This window comes from Ostrea edulis, chromosome 9, assembly GCF_947568905.1.
Source record: "Ostrea edulis chromosome 9, xbOstEdul1.1, whole genome shotgun sequence".
NCBI classification, from domain to species: Eukaryota; Metazoa; Mollusca; class Bivalvia; order Ostreida; family Ostreidae; genus Ostrea; species Ostrea edulis.
Genome location: NC_079172.1, coordinates 24,098,661 through 24,120,043, shown reverse-complemented (window position 1 = coordinate 24,120,043; position 21,383 = coordinate 24,098,661). Strand labels below are relative to the sequence as shown.

Here is a 21,383-nt window from a genome sequence, read left to right as displayed (position 1 = left end):
TAAAACTTAAAACTTTTTATTTGACGATAATTTCGAGACTTTCTAGTTCGCCTGTTTCTAGGTCCGACTGGAAGACTTCTTTTCGACGTGATTTTAGGCAAATACGCGAAATTACTATCACAACAGCTGAAACAATGGCCAAGGATCCAAAGAGATGAAATGACAGCGAATAATTCCCTGTTGAATCTCGTAGGATTCCTGCAAAAATATGCATTTCAATCAATATCTTGCCATCAATATTATCATAGTAAAAGCTAAGTTGTGGATTCCCTTCATAGGCAAGGGAAATGAAATGGTAAGTAAGCTTGTGTTCTCGACACAATTTTATTTAAACATTCAGCGGGGAACTGGGATCCACCTCTCTCACTTTTTTCTCTTCTTCCCGCTCCCCTCTCTCCCGATAACATACAATGCAAATATAGTAAAGTTCACCTGCAATTGGCAAGGTCACAGACCACGATAGACCTTGAACAAGATCAAGGACATAGACACCAGTGGACACTTCGTTGTAGTTTACAGATCTCTGCATCACGTTGGCATATAACGATTGGATGGGACCTCCGCACACACCAATCACAAACGAGAAAAGGAGAAGAGGGAAAAAATTCACAAAGTACCGGAGAAGATTTTGGAAAATCCCTGCTATCATTAATGACGTAATTATGATAGCGAAGTCGTCTATGTGTTTGTATGATAAAAAGATGGCTGCTGTCCTGCCTATTATTTCCCCTATCATGTATGAACTGACTAGACTCGCGGACTGAGTGTCATTTAATTCCTTATTTAGTCCTACATCTGGTAGAAATAACACTATTATCACGTTAGATATTCCCAAAGAAAACCCGATGGTGAAAAATACAAAAGATAAATTTCGTACTATAGAGCCATTGAAGCACTTCTTAAATTTCACTTTCCCACTTGTGGAATTTTCGGACAGAAAGGAAGATTCACTTTTGTCACTTTTGTTACTTCTATCGCTGTCGGTTCGCTTTCTTGATGTGTATCGTTGTTCAAGAAAGGGTGTGGAAATCCCAAACTCATAACTTCCATAAAGAGACCCCTTTTGTAACTTTGAATTATTGGTGTTTGTCACACAATCATCCTTCGCTATGACGTCAGTTTTATCCGCTGTCTTCTGCTCCTTTTCATTGTTTTTTACTTCATTGTAAGCTTTATCAACTTGATTTGTCATTACTTTGTCCTCCTCCTCGTCATTCCGTGATTTCATTCGTTGAAGCATGGCTTGTCTAGCTAAAGGAGAAAATGTAGAATCGGATGTTGGCGAACGCGGTCTGAAAGGTTCCATAGACATTCCGTCTTTGCCAAGAAGAGAAGCCTTCAATCGATTTTTTTCAATTTTTCGTTTTAATTTTTGCCACTTTTTGTATAACTCCGGTGGTCGCATTAATACAGATACTAGCAGTAAATGACTAAGGATACCGGCTATTACAAGGAGGGACCCCTTTAAGAAGTACATGTCGATCAGACCTCTCTGTAATGGTGCACACAGTAAAGCCCCCACACAGGGAGAGAGCTGAATACACCACGTCGCCAAGTTTCTTTTTTCTCGGAAGTACTGAGATACTAGAAGGGTAGATGGTCCAATCACAATTGAAAACGAGAGACCTAAAATTAACAACCAAAATGATAATAAAATGCAATATCAGAATTACGAATTATAATTTACTGTTCAATGCCAAGAAGGAAATCGGAGATCATTAAGAGCCACCCACTTTAAAGTTTACCATTTTCAAATGTTTAAAGTTTTTGGGTGTTTTTTTTTATCCTGTGGGGATCTGGGTTATAGTACTGGTCCTCAGTACCCCTTGCTTGTCGTAAGAGGCGACTAAATGGGGCCGTCCTTCGGATGGTCTGAGACCGCAAAAACCTTGGCATTGTCCACTCATGTGGAGATATAACCATTGCCGACGAAGGGCTGAAAAGTTTAGGCCTATTCTCGGCGCTTACGACCTTTGAGCAGGGAGGGATATTTATCGTGCCACACCGGCTGTGTCAGGACTCGGTTTCTGCGGTATCGTCCGAAGGACCGCTTTTACGACGAGCAAGGGAGTACTGAGGACCTATTCTAACCCGAATCCACACGGGAAATAATTATTGGGTAAATTAGCTTTAAAACATACAAATGACCTTTGCGAATGTAAAGTCTGGGGGTTTTGTAGAGTGCATTTGTGGACAGGATTACATAATGGTTAATATGTATGTCATCAGTCTCAACTCATCATCACATATGTTTATCCATGAACTATTGCACTGTTACTTCAATTTATACTAGATCCTATTTAAAGCTACTAATTTCCGCCGAGGAAATCATGGGTTTTTTTTGTTTGGTACATCTAAGTACAGTGTACGAGGATTTGTAGGATTGCACACAATTTTATCACAATTCGGTCTCAAATAATGAACCACGGTCGATATTAGCCATTTTTAATATTCCATAAAATAATCTGAAAATCAGGAATTTCCATGTTGAGAGTCGGAAACAAAGAATGCATGCTACCAACACTAATGTTTGTTTTTGGAATATGACGTTACTTATTGGTAATATTTTACATTTTCCGTGAACATTTTCTAAAATGTCAGTTTCTGAAGCAGATTTATGCCTATTAATCACGGCAGCCGTGCACGAACTGTTTACGGTTTTCACGTTTGTGTAATTTGCAACTTCAATTAATATATTTCAGTTTCATCATGATGCTCGCACGGCGTCCATACTTTCTAAAGCCAGAAAAGTTTCTTTCTTTTTCTTTATTTAGATTGTTTTTCTTTTTAATCCATGTTTGTTCCGTTGTACAATTTTGATTTGATAAGCGGGACCATACTCGGCTTAAATTTTATCACCAATTCAAACAATTTAATTCATAATTTTAAAAATTCGCTTTTGATGAGAAATAATTACTTAGAACAAATACTGTGTAATGGTGGAACGCTTTCGTTGTTACATGTACCGATGATGACGGAGGTACCGATTAGTGCAAATAGTCACGAGAAATTTCCTTTGTTTCAGCTCATAGTTATCAATGTTATATCTAACTCCTACATTTTTATCCGAGGTTTGTGTACATTACCAGCATTGCCGATATTTGAGAAGGTTTGATAAACTTTCCTATTTTTATGGCTGATCTGTTGTTCAGCTTAGTGATATTTAGATATAACGTTGCTGCAATGTCAAACTCCTTCCATGACATCGTACGAGTATGACCCCAAGTTCAGGATTCTTTGTTAAAATTATAAATGGTTTCATATACCTAACTGCATTATTTAGTATGTAAAACATTCTGTAATTTGAATAGTTTTAAATCATCGCCAAATAGTGGTATCACATTGAATGGGTGGATATTATTAGTGAAATGTCATTTTTACAAATGTGGATCTCATGACTTAGATTTTCTTATAATTCCGGATGTAAGGAATTAACTTTTGTGGGATAAGGTGAATGGCTTCATCGATGGCGAGAATGTGTAATCTCCGAATGATATTTTAAACACATCCACAAATGAGGTTATTGTTTCTGTTACGTGTGTGAGGTCATGTCTGTCTGTGTGTTTATTTGTGGACAAGGTTACATAAAACCTACAAGGGTGGGCTTCATTCGTATTTTCAAACCAGACAAGTTCGATGACAGACAATATTTGTATGAGAACAGTTGCAGGCAAAGAGAGATAGGGAAGATATGTTGGATGTTTATAGTTCTCATTCACATAGTCTTCATCATGTTCAAAAGTAATGATTTGCAAAATGATAAATATAGTATCTGTTTTACCTAAGATTAAACTGTACGATAAAAATAAGAGGAGTCCGTCCTTGGCCATGCTGGTGAAAATGAAAGACATGACAGCCAACACCGTACCAATAAACACACACTGCCTGGCGGTGAGGAAACGTACACCATAGGTTAGGGACAGTAGACCTAATGTTAAAAAAAACATATTTGTTACATAAATACCAGGTAGAAAAAGCAGATCAACAATTTGATACTCTCCAACTAAATGTGAATGTACACGTAACACAAACAAATGAATGGAAACAATGAAAAGCTGATTTCTACAATGTACGCGGGTAAAGAATTTAAAATGCAAAGAGTGACCCGACCCAAGTCTTAACTCTTAATGTTAGAGGGCACGGCGAACAGAGCTAGCTTTGGACTGATAAAACCTGTACATTAAACCCTTTAACCCACATGGTGTATTTTATACAACTTTATAAAATCTTTATATAGAAGCTAATTCGTATTAAAGACTTAAATCAGTATACCACTAGTGTCTTAAAAGAATTAAAAGTAATACATATATGAATGATCGGTGTAACTACATGTATTGACCTATTTGTGCCTTATCAATAAACGGCAGAAATGACAGGGGGTGAAATGTGTGCGTGTGCATTTTTCGTAAATATAAAATTTGTAGGGCAAAAAGCTCATCCCATTTTGTTCCACATATTACATGAATGCCTGTATATCACCTTGTTCTACAATGTATCTACATATATCAAAAATACTTGCAAATCATAACTTCATGTATAAACGAGCCTACACCATGAAACATCCTAAATACTTAGAGATGTCGATGGGACGACACTTCAATGATCTTGACGGATACACCATGTTTCCTGTTTTTATTTGGCCATAGCCTGGCTTTGAGAATCTCTGTACCCTATATGATAATCCTGAATACTTGTACAACAATGCCTTCTGGGGCCCATGATTGGTCAATAAATATCTTGTACCTCCTACGGTAAACAGAGCAACGTGCAAAGCCACCACTAGCGATAAGAGAAAGGTCGACATCCTAAATTCAGTCTTCAATTCCGCAAAAAGTACCCCAAATCCTCGCACCACTCCTCCCCATAGGAATGTCGCAATTACTGCAGCTGCAAAACACCAAGCAATTAGCAATACCATCAGTTATAATAATGAAATAGCTATCTGCAACTGATCAATGGCAGTATGGACACTTCAATATTGATTTTGGAGATATGGAAAAAAATACTGAATCAGACTCTGTAGTTCTATGATTATAAAAAAGATCTGAAAAGTATCTGTCAACGTACCTGCGAGAATGAACCATGACCACCCCTCATCAATGGGGTGGAAAGGCGAGTCAAACTTCCTCCCAGCCATTTCGTATGAAGGGGTAATAAAAATCCTCTGAATTTAAATGTTTTACACATCAAAGTTTGTTTACGCCGTCCACTAGAGAGATGTGCGGTATTTAATCGTTACACAAATAATGTACACAAAGATTTGTAAGTCAATGCTATCATGATTTCAAGTATCATCAAGAAGTCACACCGTTTTGTTTTGACTGGAACGTAGAGATCGGCATTCAGTAAAATCCTGCCTTGTTTCGGTCCTTATTCCCGAGCGGCGTTTTAATTCACGGTTTCTCTTAAACCGTTATGTTGGCCAATAAAATATCTAAACACGAGTTCATTGACCGACCCGTAATTCTATCGCGATATCAGATGACTCTGATCACAGCAAGGCAGACTGATGAGACTAAAAATAAATACATCATTATCTCCTACATCTTACCTTCTATTAGAAGTGCACTTCAAAAGACTTATAACGTCTTCGTATTTAATTTAGTTTTCTTAGTAATGCACTGCAACAATATATCAACCATCCAAATCGATGATGTTATTTACTTGCTCTTCGTTTGACATTTATGCCGTGGAACAAGGATTGGAGATTTATAGCAGGTAGGCACAGCGTTATCTCAAGTAACCACGATGTCATAACTGGAGGCAATTTAAATAGGTAACCTAAAAATACTGGATCTATTATATAACAAAATTCTGAAAAATCTATATTGACTGTTTCAACCTCGACAAGGAATCCCCTTTTATTGCAAACTGTGCGAAATTGCAGACTACAGTGGAGCCTCGTTAATCTGGACACTTTGGTTTCCAGCAAAATTGTCCGGATAAATGAAGCGTCCGGATAACTGAATCGTATATTTTCTATCTTTACATAAGTAACCAATATATTTACTTTATTGATGCATAGTGAATTAAACACATTTTATCATTAGATTTAACAATTTGCATTAGTAAATAAATTATAATAATGTTAGCGAAATTGCAGACTACATGCATATACCCAATTATTAGAGCTCTACATTATACTGGGGCAGGTTCAAATGATACGTTAAAAGTACCCGTAAAAGAATTTTGCAAAACATTAAATGTTATAGAAACATATATATGTCCCCATTGTCGGAAACCCACGGTCGGTCGCTCTACGTTTACCTACCGTGGGTCACAAGGCCGATATTTTCGCATAACTCATTAAAATGCGTGATCTTACGTGACCTATCGAGGACCAGTGGGAATCGCCGTAAATATTCCCGGTACTCAAAGTGTCGGTTGTAATGGCGGCGCCCATGAAAGTGTGTGTGTGTGTTTTGTTGTGCCACTATCAAAGATATATAGATGAAAACTCCAGATTTGGCACCCAAAATGGCTGATTATTTTAACTAATACTTCACTTTCACATGTGCCCCCCCCCCCTTCAGAAATCCTGGATCCACCTCTGGTATGTTTATTATCATCACTGCTTCATGGCACGTGAATAAAATCAGTCATGCATGATACAATTTAAAAAAAATAGATGCAAATTTGAATTAAGATATGGTCTTACAATCCCGTTCACATGTCATTTTGTAATAAGCGTAGGTGAGACATCAATTGTGTTTACACGAGAGATGTGTTTTAGATCGAAGGTTACAAATACTGGCTCAAATTGTGCCAACAACACAACTGGAACATATTACGGCAGTACTTAATACGCAAGTAAGTTTAACATACCTATATACACCGATGAAATACCAAGTCTGTTAAAAAAACTACATTGCTCCCGTATGATGGAACTACGAACTCGTGCTGAACATGTAGACCTGTACATGGACTCGTGCGCAGTACGATAGTAAACGCTTGGTAACACAGGCTTTTTCCTCCCCTGTTTTTATAGACACAAATACACCCTCCGCTTCAATAATACAGATAAAGCATCTCACTGAAAGCTTTGTACATAACTTGTCCAACTTCAATCTAGTCAAAATCTTGGCGGTGGCCGAGAGGTTAGAGCGTTTGCCTCGCATGCGGTAGGCCGGGGTTCGAATCCCGGCCGCGACAGACCCAAGTCGTTAAAACGGGTAGCGATAGTTTCATCGCCAAACGCTCGGTATCAGGTGTGAATGTCACGGGTCCTTGGAGATGACCTTATAAACGGATGTCCCGTGTCACAGTAGGTGTGGCACGCTAAAGACCCCTCACTGCTCAATGGCCGTAAGTGCCGAGCATAGGCCTTTTGAAGCCCTTCACCGGTCTTGGTGACGTCTCCATATGAGTGAAAAATTCTCGAGCGAGACGTAAAGCAAGATACAATCAATCAATCAATCGAAAGCATGTTTTTCTATGCTACGAAGGACTGGAAATAAGGGTTTTTCATTGGTTGCATATCGCAATAAGGAATGGTAAAGCGACCAATCGCATATAGAAGCCGAGACACACCTTCCAGCAAAAATACTGGCCTTGTGACCTACGGTAGGTAAACGTAGAACAACCGAAATTGGATTTCCGACGATGATATGCCCCCTGTGTAGCAATATCAAAAGAATCACTTAGTGATAATGAAAATATGGGTTATCTAAAAGTCAGGGACAACCGTAATGACAAGTTTAATCTACTGAGCAGATATTTCCAATTAAACAGTCTTTGGAGTCATAACCTTTGACCATGTGACTTGAAAACCGATAGGGGTACTCTACTCTTTAAGGGACTCCAGTGTACCAAGTTTGATATCTGTCAAGCAAAGGTTTCTCAAGATACTGAGCGGACAGTATCCTATATCCAGAGGAATTGATATAATTTGATAACTTTTAAAGTGATGACTTAACAACGATGTTGACTACTTTTCTCTGTAATGCGCCTTCCCTCTAATCTTAACGGTATTTATAGAACGGGAATTTCCACACAGGCATTGTAAACAAAATGTATTTGTTTGATGCTACCAAAAAATAAACACACTCAAAGATATGAATAAAATACAAATCAATTTGAAGAAACAACACACATAGGCCTAGTGATAACGTGGCATAATAGTCAACTTGATGACGTAGGACACTGACTGGTAGTTCAAAGCAGACAGATTGTAAACACGAGTTCCCGATATGTATCGTCTGCTTTACGAGTTCGATATCATAACGGAGCAAGCAGCGACTGTTGATATAGGAGGTATTTTAAATGAAATTAAACTGCGTTATATGGGGCTCAGTCGACAAGGACAATTTAGATGAAGAGGTGTTGAGGTTTTAACTTGATATTGAAATGGAGCCGAGTCGCATTCGATACAACCAGTGTTCAACGTCTCCCCGAACGCAATGCAGCATACATTCAGTCACCACTTGTTCTCTTCCTTTATATCTAGTTCAACTTTTAACCATTGCACCTTTAATTTGGCGTATAATCCATTTAATTATGTTTAGTAAATCTACCTAACCTGAATGGACAGCCAGTTTTGTTGTTTTCATCATTGCTACGTATGGGTATTCCTACGCACCATTTCAGAAACGTTAATTCAAGCTTTTTGATGAGAGAAACTATTTGGGTTTTTTTTTTAATTTTAAAAACATAATTAAATGATAAGAAATAAAATTTATAATTCTTTATTTGATGCATGTATCAAACGAAAAATTGGACGGAAAACTTTTTCATCAATGCGCGTGCGGTCATCTACTCCTTAGGATATACTGTACTTGTGTTTCAAGTTTGATGTATATCAAGCAAAAGATTCTCAAGCTATTGAGAGAACAATATCTTTCTATGTCAAGTTTGACCCTTGCCTTGTGAGCTAAACATTAACAATGGTCATCTACTCTCTATGGGCAACCACTGTACAAAGTTTGGAAACTGTCACGCAGAATTCTCTAGATATCTCTGACCGACCCCCTGACCTTGTGATCTAAATATCGATGGGGGTCATCTACTCTGCAAGAGCAACCACTGTACCAAGTTTGGAACTGTCAAGCAAAGTTTTTTTTTTTTACATGTAGATACTGAACTACAGGTGCAACACATTACGGTATGCCCCCTCTTTTTCAAAGGGGGATTAAAATTGTAATATTTTTATAATGACCTTGGAGAAAGATACCGATATACGACCCTGAAAATTAATACTAACCTTCATACTTCGCTATCGATTTTCGATCATCGTTTATATGAGAGGAGAAATATATTGACCTTGACCTTGCAAATCAATACTAATCTCGCCGTATTTTAACCGATAGCAATTTCTCAGAAAGTGACTATTATGAGGCACTGATTATCTGTGAAATGCATAAAACGGTAAGTTTCTGGAATTTCTGGGTACTTTTATAATATTTTCTACTGAAAATTACTTGAATAAGCTTTTTTCATACTTCGTGTAAATTTCAGTCTTTTTAATCTCAGTAGGTTTTATGCATGACATTTTTTTTTAAAAATAAAGGTTGATATTGTACTGTCTAACACTGCTGCGAAGTCATTTTGTTACACGGTGAAGTAAGGTATTTTGCATTTTCTTTAAATTTTAATGTAGTATGGCTTTCTGGTGGACAACCTTGGTTTTTTTTAGTTTACACATACAGTGTAAACCATTTTCGGGTATGCTCTTTCTGCCTATGTAATTAGTTTTTGCACAGTAGGTAAAATGTGAGAGAAAAAAATCCTTCATTATTTACGAGTGTGGGATAGGGAAATTCCACCTCTGGAACAAGGTTCGCAGTCTGGGACGAGGCTTTCCTAAACAAACACATCAACTATCTATTTTGTATTGCTTATAGGATTTATGAGATTGATCGCTGTTCGTTATCTTCACCTTTCATTTACACGATTCTTCAAAATGGCATCCGTTGTTAATTTCACATGCGCCGATTCTGCGCAAAGCGAATAATTACGACTTTGACAGTTCAATATTTGTTCAATGTAAACAAATATGCGAATGAAACTTAAAGATCTTGTGAAAATATGCGATGCTTTGGAGAGCATAATTAATTGGCAGCCCCCCCCCCCCCCCAACCTCCAACAATCAAGAAAACTCCACCTTTTACAGATGTAACTAACACCCAAATAACAGTCTGGATGATGTGACTAACACCCAAATAACAGTCTGGATGATGTGACTAACACACAAATAACAGTCTGGATGATGTAACTAACACCCAAATAGCAGTCTGGATGATGTGACTAACACCCAAATAACAGTCTGGATGATGTAACTAACACCCAAATAGCAGTCTGGATGATGTGACTAACACACAAATAACAGTCTGGATGATGTGACTAACACACAAATAACAGTCTGGATGATGTAACTAACACCCAAATAGCAGTCTGGATGATGTGACTAACACACAAATAACAGTCTGGATGATGTGACTAACACCCCAAATAACAGTCTGGATGATGTAACTAACATACAAATAACAGTCTGGATGATGTGACTAACACCCAAATAGCAGTCTGGATGATGTAACTAACACCCAAATAGCAGTCTGGATAATGTGACTAACACACAAATAACAGTTTGGATGATGTGACTAACACCCCAAATAACAGTCTGGATGATGTAACTAACACCCAAATAACAGTCTGGATGATGTAACTAACACCCCAAATAACAGTCTGGATGATGTAACTAACACCCAAATAACAGTCTGGATGATGTAACTAACACCCCAAATAATAGTCTGGATGATGTGACTAACACCCCGAATAACAGTCTGGATGATGTAACTAACACCCAAATAGCAGTCTGGATGATGTGACTAACACCCCAAATAACAGTCTGGATGATGTAACTAACACCCAAATAGCAGTCTGGATGATGTAACTAACACCCAAATAGCAGTCTGGATGATGTGACTAACACACAAATAACAGTCTGGATGATGTGACTAACACCCCAAATAACAGTCTGGATGATGTAACTAACACACAAATAACAGTCTGGATGATGTGACTAACACCCAAATAGCAGTCTGGATGATGTAACTAACACCCAAATAGCAGTCTGGATGATGTGACTAACACCTAAATAACAGTCTGGATGATGTGACTAACACCTAAATAACAGTCTGGATGATGTGACTAACACCCCAAATAACAGTCTGGATGATGTAACTAACACCCCAAATAACAGTCTGGATGATGTGACTAACACACAAATAACAGTCTGGATGATGTGACTAACACACAAATAACAGTCTGGATGATGTAACTAACACCTAAATAACAGTCTGGATGATGTAACTAACACCCCAAATAACAGTCTGGATGATTTTCAGTTTTTAGGCAAGTTATTCAATATCATTATCTGGACCTGTTTTATTGCAAGTCATCGGGGGAAAAAATGGCTTCGAAATGTTTACTTTTGAATAGCAACCAGGATGTGGATCGCGTGACAAGCGCATTGCATAAACTTCCGGGGACCGGCAAAGTAAATTCTACCCATGACATGTAATGGAGATTCAAATCCGTCCATTTATAATTAGGAGATGCACTTCTGCATCTTTTTGTGTAATTTATGAGCAATATTGATAACCGTTGGCAGTATGGAACTGTTACCCTGTAAAACACACGACAAACTGACCACATTCCACACACGACAAACTGACCACATTCCACACATGCTGTCTCAAATACAGATTACACAGACAACGTACACAAATGACGGACGGAGTAGAGCGATTCCTACTGCCTGGTCCGTGGAATAAAGGGGAAGGAATTTTCGGTTTTGGCAGTTATTTTCGAAATTCACACAGAATATCATTATATGCGTTCTTAAGTAAATTTGATTTGCCAAACAATCCCTAATATTTCGAAATTGATTCTTACGGGCACGATATATGTACTCGATGCTGTCGACGCAGATTGCCACAATCATTTTATAACTGCCAAAGCTGCTTGTGTTTCAGAAACTACAGAAAAAGCCTCAAGATATCCTCGTTATTACGAATAGTTTACGGTATATTTACCTCACTGTTACAAATATTTAGGTATATTTACCTTGTTGACCTCTTTATCCGTAAATCCTCCCCCCGTCATGGAGAGATGTCTGAATCTACTGGGATGGAGAAGCGCCCATTGTGTGTTGTATCTCTACGATACAGCCATTTTATCAATAGCTGAAGGTTTGCGTCATACAGTAACTATGGCATGTCAAACGTTGCAATATTTGATCTTTTCCATTTGTATTGTATAATTTTCCATTTGTATTCTATATTTTCCATTTGCATTCTATATTTTCCATTTGCATTGTATAATTTTACATTTGCATTGTATAATTTCCATTTGTATTGTATAATTTTCCATTTGTATTCTATATTTTCCATTTGCATTGTATAATTTTTCATTTGTATTGTATCCAGGGAATGTTTATTTTGATTTGTTACGAAGGATTTCATTAGTTAACGTCACTGATGTACCACATCTGTACTGTAGACGTGCTTAGCACACAGGGCCGCATCGTCGCAAACCACGGTTTTGAGTCCACTCACGCTCGAATAGAAGCATCCGTGGGTAACCGACGATGACAGGCCGTAGCAATGACGGTTCTTTATCGTGCCGATACGGAATATCTGTTTTTAAGGTCTTTTAAATGCCGAGTGTTTGGCAAAGGAGCAATCACTGTCTTTGTGTCTCTAAAGCTTTGATGCGGCAATAACAGTAACGGTTCTCGAACTCACGACCTCTCGCCCACAAACCAAGCGATATATTACTGAACTACCACGACCAGGTCCTGGACTAGTTATTTTTAAAAATACTTAGCTAGCTCTAGTAATGGCGACACCCCCCCCCCCCCCCCGATCATTTAAAAAAAAAATAGAACTGTCCAGAAAAGCATGCACATTTTTATTAAGTCAGAATTCAGTAGATTCGGGGGACTTAATTCAGCCCTTGGGTCCCCACCAATTGTTAACCTCGAGTTTGGTTTGTTACAACTATTCAATGGATTAATCTTAAGTTATCGTTTATCGAATTTGGTAATGCGCGAGATGTTGAAGAGGTAAAGTTCAGGAGCCACGTTTCGCAGGAATGTACCGCATTTGCTAAGTGTAATGGCGTAACCCCCCCCCCCCCCCGCCCCCACCCCATTAATTGATCGCTTTTATGCGTCTAATGTGATCAGCATATTCAAACTAGTCTCCTATTTAACCACTGGCTGATCTAGATAATTCTGAACGAAAGGATGCAGTAAACTGCTGGATGTCTGGGGACTATCTTAAGATCCCTAGTGAATCCAGTGCAAAGCCTTGGAGGAGGGGGGTTGCAGTTGGAGGGCGAAGTCAGTGGCGGATTTAAGGGGGAGGGGGGGCGCCCCCTCCCCCCTCAAAATTTCCAAATTTAAGGTAAATCTTGGTATCTTGTTTAGAAAAATGTATCAAACAATAAAAGAATCAATAATTTCTTCCATTCCCGGAGAAATAAATGACAAAGTCGTTTGATTTCTTGAAGTACTTTATTGAGAGAACTTAATTTTTCCAGAAACCCTTAAAATTTGCGTCATTTTACTAATTTCACTTGATTAAAAATGACATATTTCAAGCCCTATGAAATCTGTAAAATCCAGGAGCTTCCGGGGACTTCGCCCCCTGGACCCCTACCCACTTGAGGCAGCCCCCAGACCCCGTGCCTCATAAAATGGCGCCCCCGTAACTGCAATTCCTGGATCCGCCCCTGGAAGTCCCCTGGACAAGTGCGTTCTGACAAAATAAAACGTACATGCATGCTTTTTCCGACATCCGTATATAAAATATAATTTGTGAAGGGAGGGGGGGGGGGGTCTCCCGGCGCAAGATTCCTCATTGCTGGCTACATGTATGTTCAACTAGTCCTATATGGAACCGATCGCGGTAGTTCAGTGATATGCCCTTTGGTTCGTAACCGTGAAGTTGCATGTTCGAGTTCTACTCGTGTCATGGCTGCATCAAACCTTAGACGTAAATATCGACAAGCGTTGACACGTTAAAGTACCCCCAATGTTACGCCACTGTGCCCATACATGTAGCATAGTAAGTCTATTTGTGGTACGTCACCTGGTGACGGCTAAATATAAGTGGGACCTAAACTAATGAAATCCTTCGTAACAAATCAAAATAAACAATCCCTCGGATGCAATATAAATGAAAGATTTTGCAATGCAAATGGAAATTATACAATGCAAACGAAAAAAATATATAATACAAATGGAAAATATAGAATACAAATGGAAAAGAATACAATACAAATGGAAAATATAGAATACAAATGGAAAATTATACAATGCAAATGGAAATTATACAATGCAAATGAAAAATTATACAATGCAAATGGAAAATATAGAATACAAATGGAAAATTATACAATACAAATGGAAAAGATCAAATATTGCAACGTTTCACATGCCATAAGTAACACTGCGCGGATATGTAATAAAAATGGCATCTCTGTTTTTCGAAAGCTTTATCTCAATTTGTACTCCCGTGATTTTCAGATTAGAATCATATTGTTTATATCATATAATCATATTGTTTATCATAATCGTCTGTTTTACCACCCGCGTCTGTTTATTTGTTTTTCAACAATCTCAACCATGCACATAATCTTTAATCGAATACTGAACATTTACAATGTATATGGAATGAAATAAAAGTTCGGAGCCGTCAATTGCAAATCTTTATTCCAGGTCAGATTGAAGATGATTAAAGTTTGTCAAATTTAACATATGTCAATGGTACAGCAGGATTTGACCACACTATGAAATTATGTTTCAATTAAAGTAATTACACCCTCCTGTGACATCATAAGATTTTGCAAAATCAATAATTTATTTTTATGCATGATATTACTACAACTTTTGTTTGGGTCTTTTCCACTGGTTATTGTAAAAATCTTGTTAAACATAAAATATTTTAAAAGTCATATAAATAACCAATTTGGTTCAAAATATTGAATCCAAGGGCAATAACTCTGTCAAGTTCATTATACAATGTACACTGTAAGGACAAGGTACGTTTGGGGCCAAATTTGGCCCCGCGTCCAAATTAAATGATATTCCTCAAAATTCTTTCATATGGTGTATACTTCCACAAAATGATTATGATGTCATCGTAAAATGTTTAATACATATACATTTATATTACAAATCACATTTTCCTCTATGAACCAACCAATTTCAGCGCGCAACACAATCCGTTCACATTGACTATGAACGGATTATGAACTAGCTTAAAGCACGCGACTGAGAGAGCGTACTATGATTTTAAAAAATAACAACATGTGTTACAAAGATCTCGCAAGTCACACCTTTGGATTAAGATTGTAAACTTACGTGGATTATCATCCCAATCTTGCGGTTTCCTACGTCCAAAATACAGTGCACCTTACAATGTTGATAAAAGGCAGGGTGAGACGAAATGTGACGTCATGTCTATGTGTTGACGTACGTCACAACTGTGACAGAGGATAGGAGTTCGTTTTATGCAACAAAATAGAAGCACAAACTCCCCGTCGAGGCCTCATTACGTCACCTTCGAATAGACCTCTCCTATGTGACGCAGCACAATATACAGATTTGTATATTGTGAGTCCGCGATTATCACGCAGGCAAATAACACTAAAGAAGTAGTTCGCAGTTAAAAGTTTGAAGATATTGATATTAAGAGCATTAATATAAAAGTATGGATTTTATTTTAAACATAAAATGATCAAAAGATCATTAAAAAGTAGGGAGATTGTTCAAATTATTGTGTAAAGTAATGAACTTGATGTTTACGTTCCAAACTCCCCGTCGAGGTCTCATTACGTCACCTACGAATAGACCTCTCCTTAATGCGTAAGTGGAAGAGTTTGGTTTGTGAGCAAACGAACTCTGGTGGAAGTTTGAATAGAAGCAATGTAAACAAACGGTGTTATAGTAAATGAATATAAATATAAGAAATGAACATCACTTTTGAGCTGTTCATGGTCAATATGAACGGATTTGGATTTGAGGCAAATTATCTGTGAATCGCAATTTGTCTCAAATCCAAATCCGTTCATACTGACCATGAACAGCTCAAAAGTGATGTTCATTTCTTAAGTAAATACAGTATAGTTTACGATAACGTTGTGTCATTTTGACGTTACTTTATGCGACGTCATGAACAAGAAGGCTATGGGCTATGTCATGATCTCAATATGAAAATAATCCAATTTATGTCACCATATGCTTCATGTTTTATTACAAAAATGCGCACTATGATTTTTATTTGAAAAGTTTAAATGAATTTTTTCCGAATGTTTTAATCAATTGTAGATGATTCGATGCGGCGGATGCTGTGATTTAAAGGACGATTAGTGTAATTGTATCTAAGAATTGTAGGGCTACGCATATATATTAATTAAATTTTACCTTTGTATTTACATTTGCATCCAATTGCATTGTTTTAATCTAAATTAAACGAATATCATATATGTACGTAGCGCGTGGTTACCTGAAGCTATTCTTGTGTGTATATGTACACTTTGTTCTTTTTTTTTTTTCCGAGCACACTTAATATGTTTTCAGCGAAGGCACACGCACTAAAAAATGCTACATTGGATTGTAGTAAAAAGAGCATGAAATTCATTCAGAAGTTATGTGAAAAGAAATGTCATAAACGAACTTCAAAAGTTTTTTAAATCCAACACATGACAATGGGACCGAATGTGAACCTTATAGGATGTGATCAGATTTACAAACAATGTGATAAGTTCTGCACAAGATTTGATACTGACACCATGAAAAATCTAATAAAAAATAATCTTGTCGGTATTATATTCAGTGTTTTAGCATATACACTTGCATCTATTTACACTCATTATATGAAGAAAAAAATATACAGGCTCATGATAATTATTTTCATATAACAAATCTTTCAATGCATTAGTATTTACGCAAAGGAAAAAAGTTTGAATCATAAATCATATTCATTGTCTTCAAACACGTCCGAAATCCGCATGGGAGAGGATCGTATATTTTGACCTTTTGCTACATGCCGATTTAGTAAGAGACATCATGAAAATACTGTCTAATGATGAATGAAGCAGAGACTGTCTATCAACAGTACCAAATTCAATCACTATGCCGTCAGTCAAAGGTATTTGTTTTCCAGCAATTTGTTGTCAAAATAGTGAAAAGTGTAAGATCTAATTAGCTTTTGAAACTAAGTTTTTTCACGATATATACTAGTCAAAAGGACTACTAGAATCTATAATTTACTAGTCCTGCTGATTTGTGACTAGTCCGGCTGCTGAAAGTAGACGGCCGAGTAACGATGCGACGAGGGGAAGAGTGCGGGAGAGGCTTGTCCCCTCTTAAAGAGGGTGGGGGTCCGGGAATTAATTTCAAAATCTAGATGCAAATTGTTCATTTGAGACAAATAAATGAAAATTTGATGACCAAATCTAGGTTCTATTTTTCCTGATTCTCACATCAAACCACCATATTTATGTTTGAATATCATGAAGAATACGTCGATGCTACAGTGTAGTACCGCATTTTGTCGAATATATGCACTTTTTTCAATGATTTTGGTGTGAGAAAGGGGTGCGTATCATTTACCAAATAGTTTTTTTTTTCCAGGTAAAACTCGGCGGTTAAGTAATGTTTCACTCGGAGACATATCGTATGCTTGTTCACCTAATCGATCTCAAGAAAATTACTACAGAACATAAAATTGTAGAAATTGTTGTACTTAACAATATGTGAATAATTAAATTATTATGAAACAGCCAATTAAGTTTCATTCGATCTTAAAATTCATATTAGATATTCATCATCGTGCAAAAGTGCCGCGATATCATCAGACCGCGATCATAACCGGCACATGTTTTTCAAAGCCATAGTTGTGTACAAGGACTTCGTCACTTGATTTTGTCAGACACCTCTTCAGGGTACTTTCTACATTCTGCACGATTTCCATGGATCTGGGAATATGCGATTTTCTTTTTGCAGTAAATGACACGCGACTGACGTATATTGTACTTCATATATCTAAATGCAGCGAAATTTCGGAGAGCTATGTTTGAATTTTTCATTTCACTACCGTCTCCAAATAATGAAAGTGTACGATTACAATACATTGAGCAATTGTTCAATATTTTTTATTTTATTTCTATAGCTTCGGCTATTTAAATTATTCAAGTTTAAACAAAGAAAATATCGAATTTTCAAACTTTAATGCTACAAAATATCATGCTTTGTTGAAATTGATACATTATTACTGCGCTGTATCGAAATTCTTGTGCTTTGTCCACAAATATTTCTAGTGAAATTGCTACCGCATGGTTAGAATGTGTACATTAATCACCTGTAATTATGTGAATTTGGGAAAAGGATATCAAACAATCGTTCCAGTTTTATACAAATGATTTCATGATAATATTGTGATCTGGTTCAGTCCTCATTACTTTGTGCACAAATTACAAGCAACTTTAATTCCAGAGGGGGTGGGGTGGGGGGGTCTGGACCCCCACTTTAGATCCGCGCATGATTCGGATATGGTCATTCAGCGATGTTTTGTGCACATGCCACTAAATGCTAAGTGACCGACGGTGAATGGGATGGTTAGAGTGTAAATGCAGGAAAAGAAAGGTCTCCTTGTGTGTGAAAATCGCGTTCTACTACTTCAACAAAAGTTCCACGATTTAATGATGAAAATAGTAACCAATGACTAACTATCATGTATTTTTAGGTAAGACTATGTCACAGAGCACGTGCACCAGTTATCGACAAATGTAAGGTGATTCTATGAACAAATAATTATTACAGCCACGTCGCTACAGGAAAATTTGGCTCACACATTCTTTTGTTTTAAGAATGTAGTTTTCCATAAATTTTACATGCGAATTTTGATTGATCCCCCCCCCTTTATGGTTATACTGAATGCTTGAGAAAATTTAAGCATGAAACGATTAGAGTTGTATATCTGTTGACATTGATTGCAAATTCAGTCAGAGTCGTTCGTTTCTACTAAAAAATGTTTTCATAAGAAATGTTTTTTGTTTATTTTTTTTTTACATACAATGATCGGGGTTCACCGGGTTTTGTCCTCTTGGAACACACAATACAAGCGTATACTTTATTTCTTAGCGTACAAATGAGTAATCATTTAGATATCTAGATATTACATCGTTCATTTATCAACTACCAACATTCACTAGTAGGGTAGATGCGAATATTTCATTACCATATATCATGAAGCAACCTCTCCTAAATGAGTTCGCCAACTTTGTAATATAAACGAAAGATCGGTGAAATTTGAATTGTTTTGATAGAAAACATGCATGTCATGAAAATACATGTACTGCAGCATGTAAATTATGAAAAATATATTGTAATGAATTGATTTTCAAGTGTATATATTTAAAGCCTGCATGTTTGGCTTGCTACTAATTCAATTCTTACGGGGAAAATATCACAGTTTTGCATTCGAACTCTCGCAGTATTATGCTCTGATGTAAAGGTACCGATTAAGCTATCGCGCTTTCATTTTCGATATTTGTAACATTAAACTTTTTATTTTATAAACAAAGACTGTATTTGGTTGCAGACGTGCATTTTTAAAAAAAACCCAGGCCAAAGCCATAATAAAATGCTAACTTAATAATATACATAAATCATATTATGTATCACGAGTGTTTTTTCACATGGACAATCATTAGATGTGTCTGACATATTGCTTAATACAATATTAGAATAGCATTTGAAATTATACATGCAATATACCCAATAAGTTAGCCTACATGTACGTTAGAATATTATGACTGGCACGGCGTCTTTAGACATGTATATAGATAAGCATTGTAACCGGCTCAGTATAAGCACACCAATTTAGAAGGATGACTCATATCATAAACTATCTATGATAAAAGAGAATATGTTATTGAACTTTGTCATATATTTGCATTAATACCATTGCGAATCCCAGTGGCAGATTTAAGGGGGGGGGGGGGGGGGGGGGCGCAGCCGCCCCACCCCTAAAATTTTCAAATTTAAAGTAAATCGTGGTATCGTATCTTGTTTAGAAAAATGTACTAAACGATAAAAGAAGCAATAATTTCTTCCACTCCCGGAGAAATAAATGACAAAATCTTTTGATTTCTTGAATTACTTTATTGGGAGAACTTATCCCCCCCCCCCCCCAAAAAAAACCCTTAAAATTTGCGTCAGTTTACTATTTTCACCTTTTCAAAAATGATAGAAAAGAGTATCCAAATGACTTAAATAGGAGACATATTTCAAGCCCTGTAAAATTGAGGAGCTTTCGGGGACTTCGCCCCCTGGACCCCCATCAGGGCTTTGCCCTGGACCCACTGGGGGCCTCAAGGCGGTCCCCAGACCCCCTGCCTCATAAAGTGGCGCCCCCCGTAACTGCAATTCCTGGATCCGCCCCTGTATCCAGATCAAATATAAAACGAGTATTCGCAGATGATGAAAATGACGTCACAGAACATATTACGTCACTAATTTCCACATGTATCATTAGGGCCAATGCCCTAGTGCATAATCATAATGATTAAACCAAGTGAAACCACATTTTAGGTTTACCCTAATTTTGAATAGTTTAAAAAAACCCAGTTTCATGAAATATTCTAAATACTATTATCGTTTAGACCAGTTTATGTGAAATTTTGATAATGCTGTTGAAGGAAAATTGCAATTTTCTGGCGTGTAAACTAATATATATATATATATATATATATATATATATATATATATATATATATATATATATTAGTTTTAATTGTAGTAAATTAAAAAAAAAATACAAATTTTAAACTTTTATCAGAAAACAATGTGAGTATGGAGTTACCCTCAAGGTTCTGATTCACGATTTCCCCCACAATTTTGTTTTTCACTTTTAATGATCAAAATCTACTGTCTAAAGTGTTTAAAAGATTTCACATAAGAATTAAGGTTATACGTTATCACAGAAACTGATTTCAGAGAGTTTATTAGTTTTGTAAACAAAGATTGTGGTATCTTGCTGTTTACGAAATTCTTTGGGTAAAATGTGTCATCTAAAAGTTAAAATTTGTGACTATGCAAAATTGAAATGCTTTATATTACAAAATTAACATTTTACTGGTTTGTTTGTATACATGAAAAGACTATCTAGTCTTTGTTTACATAATACAGATTTAAAGCTAAAATATTGCTTTTATTCTAGAGTTCAGGTCAAACTTTTGGTTGTCTACATTAAATCGGTTATATTTTTAATGTTTAACGTCAAAAATGATTTTTTTTTTTTCAAAAATCGTGAACCAGTTCCTTTAATAACTATAGCAGGTAAAGGAAGTTAAAACAGAAATCGACTGAGTAT

At 36.7% G+C, this 21,383-nt stretch overlaps 1 protein-coding gene across 1 annotated transcript; it reads right to left on the bottom strand.

Moving 5' to 3' along the window:
- Positions 1–12,177, bottom strand: LOC125658028 (monocarboxylate transporter 13-like). The gene is made up of 6 exons (XM_048889068.2): positions 12,064–12,177; positions 5,068–5,164; positions 4,744–4,887; positions 3,782–3,928; positions 433–1,626; positions 1–198 (listed from the first exon to the last, which is right to left on the bottom strand). The coding sequence occupies exons 1-6, from the start codon at positions 12,100–12,102 to the stop codon at positions 17–19; spliced, it is 1,803 nt and encodes a 600-aa protein (XP_048745025.2). The 5' UTR covers positions 12,103–12,177; the 3' UTR covers positions 1–16.
- Positions 12,178–21,383: the final 9,206 nt, after the last annotated feature.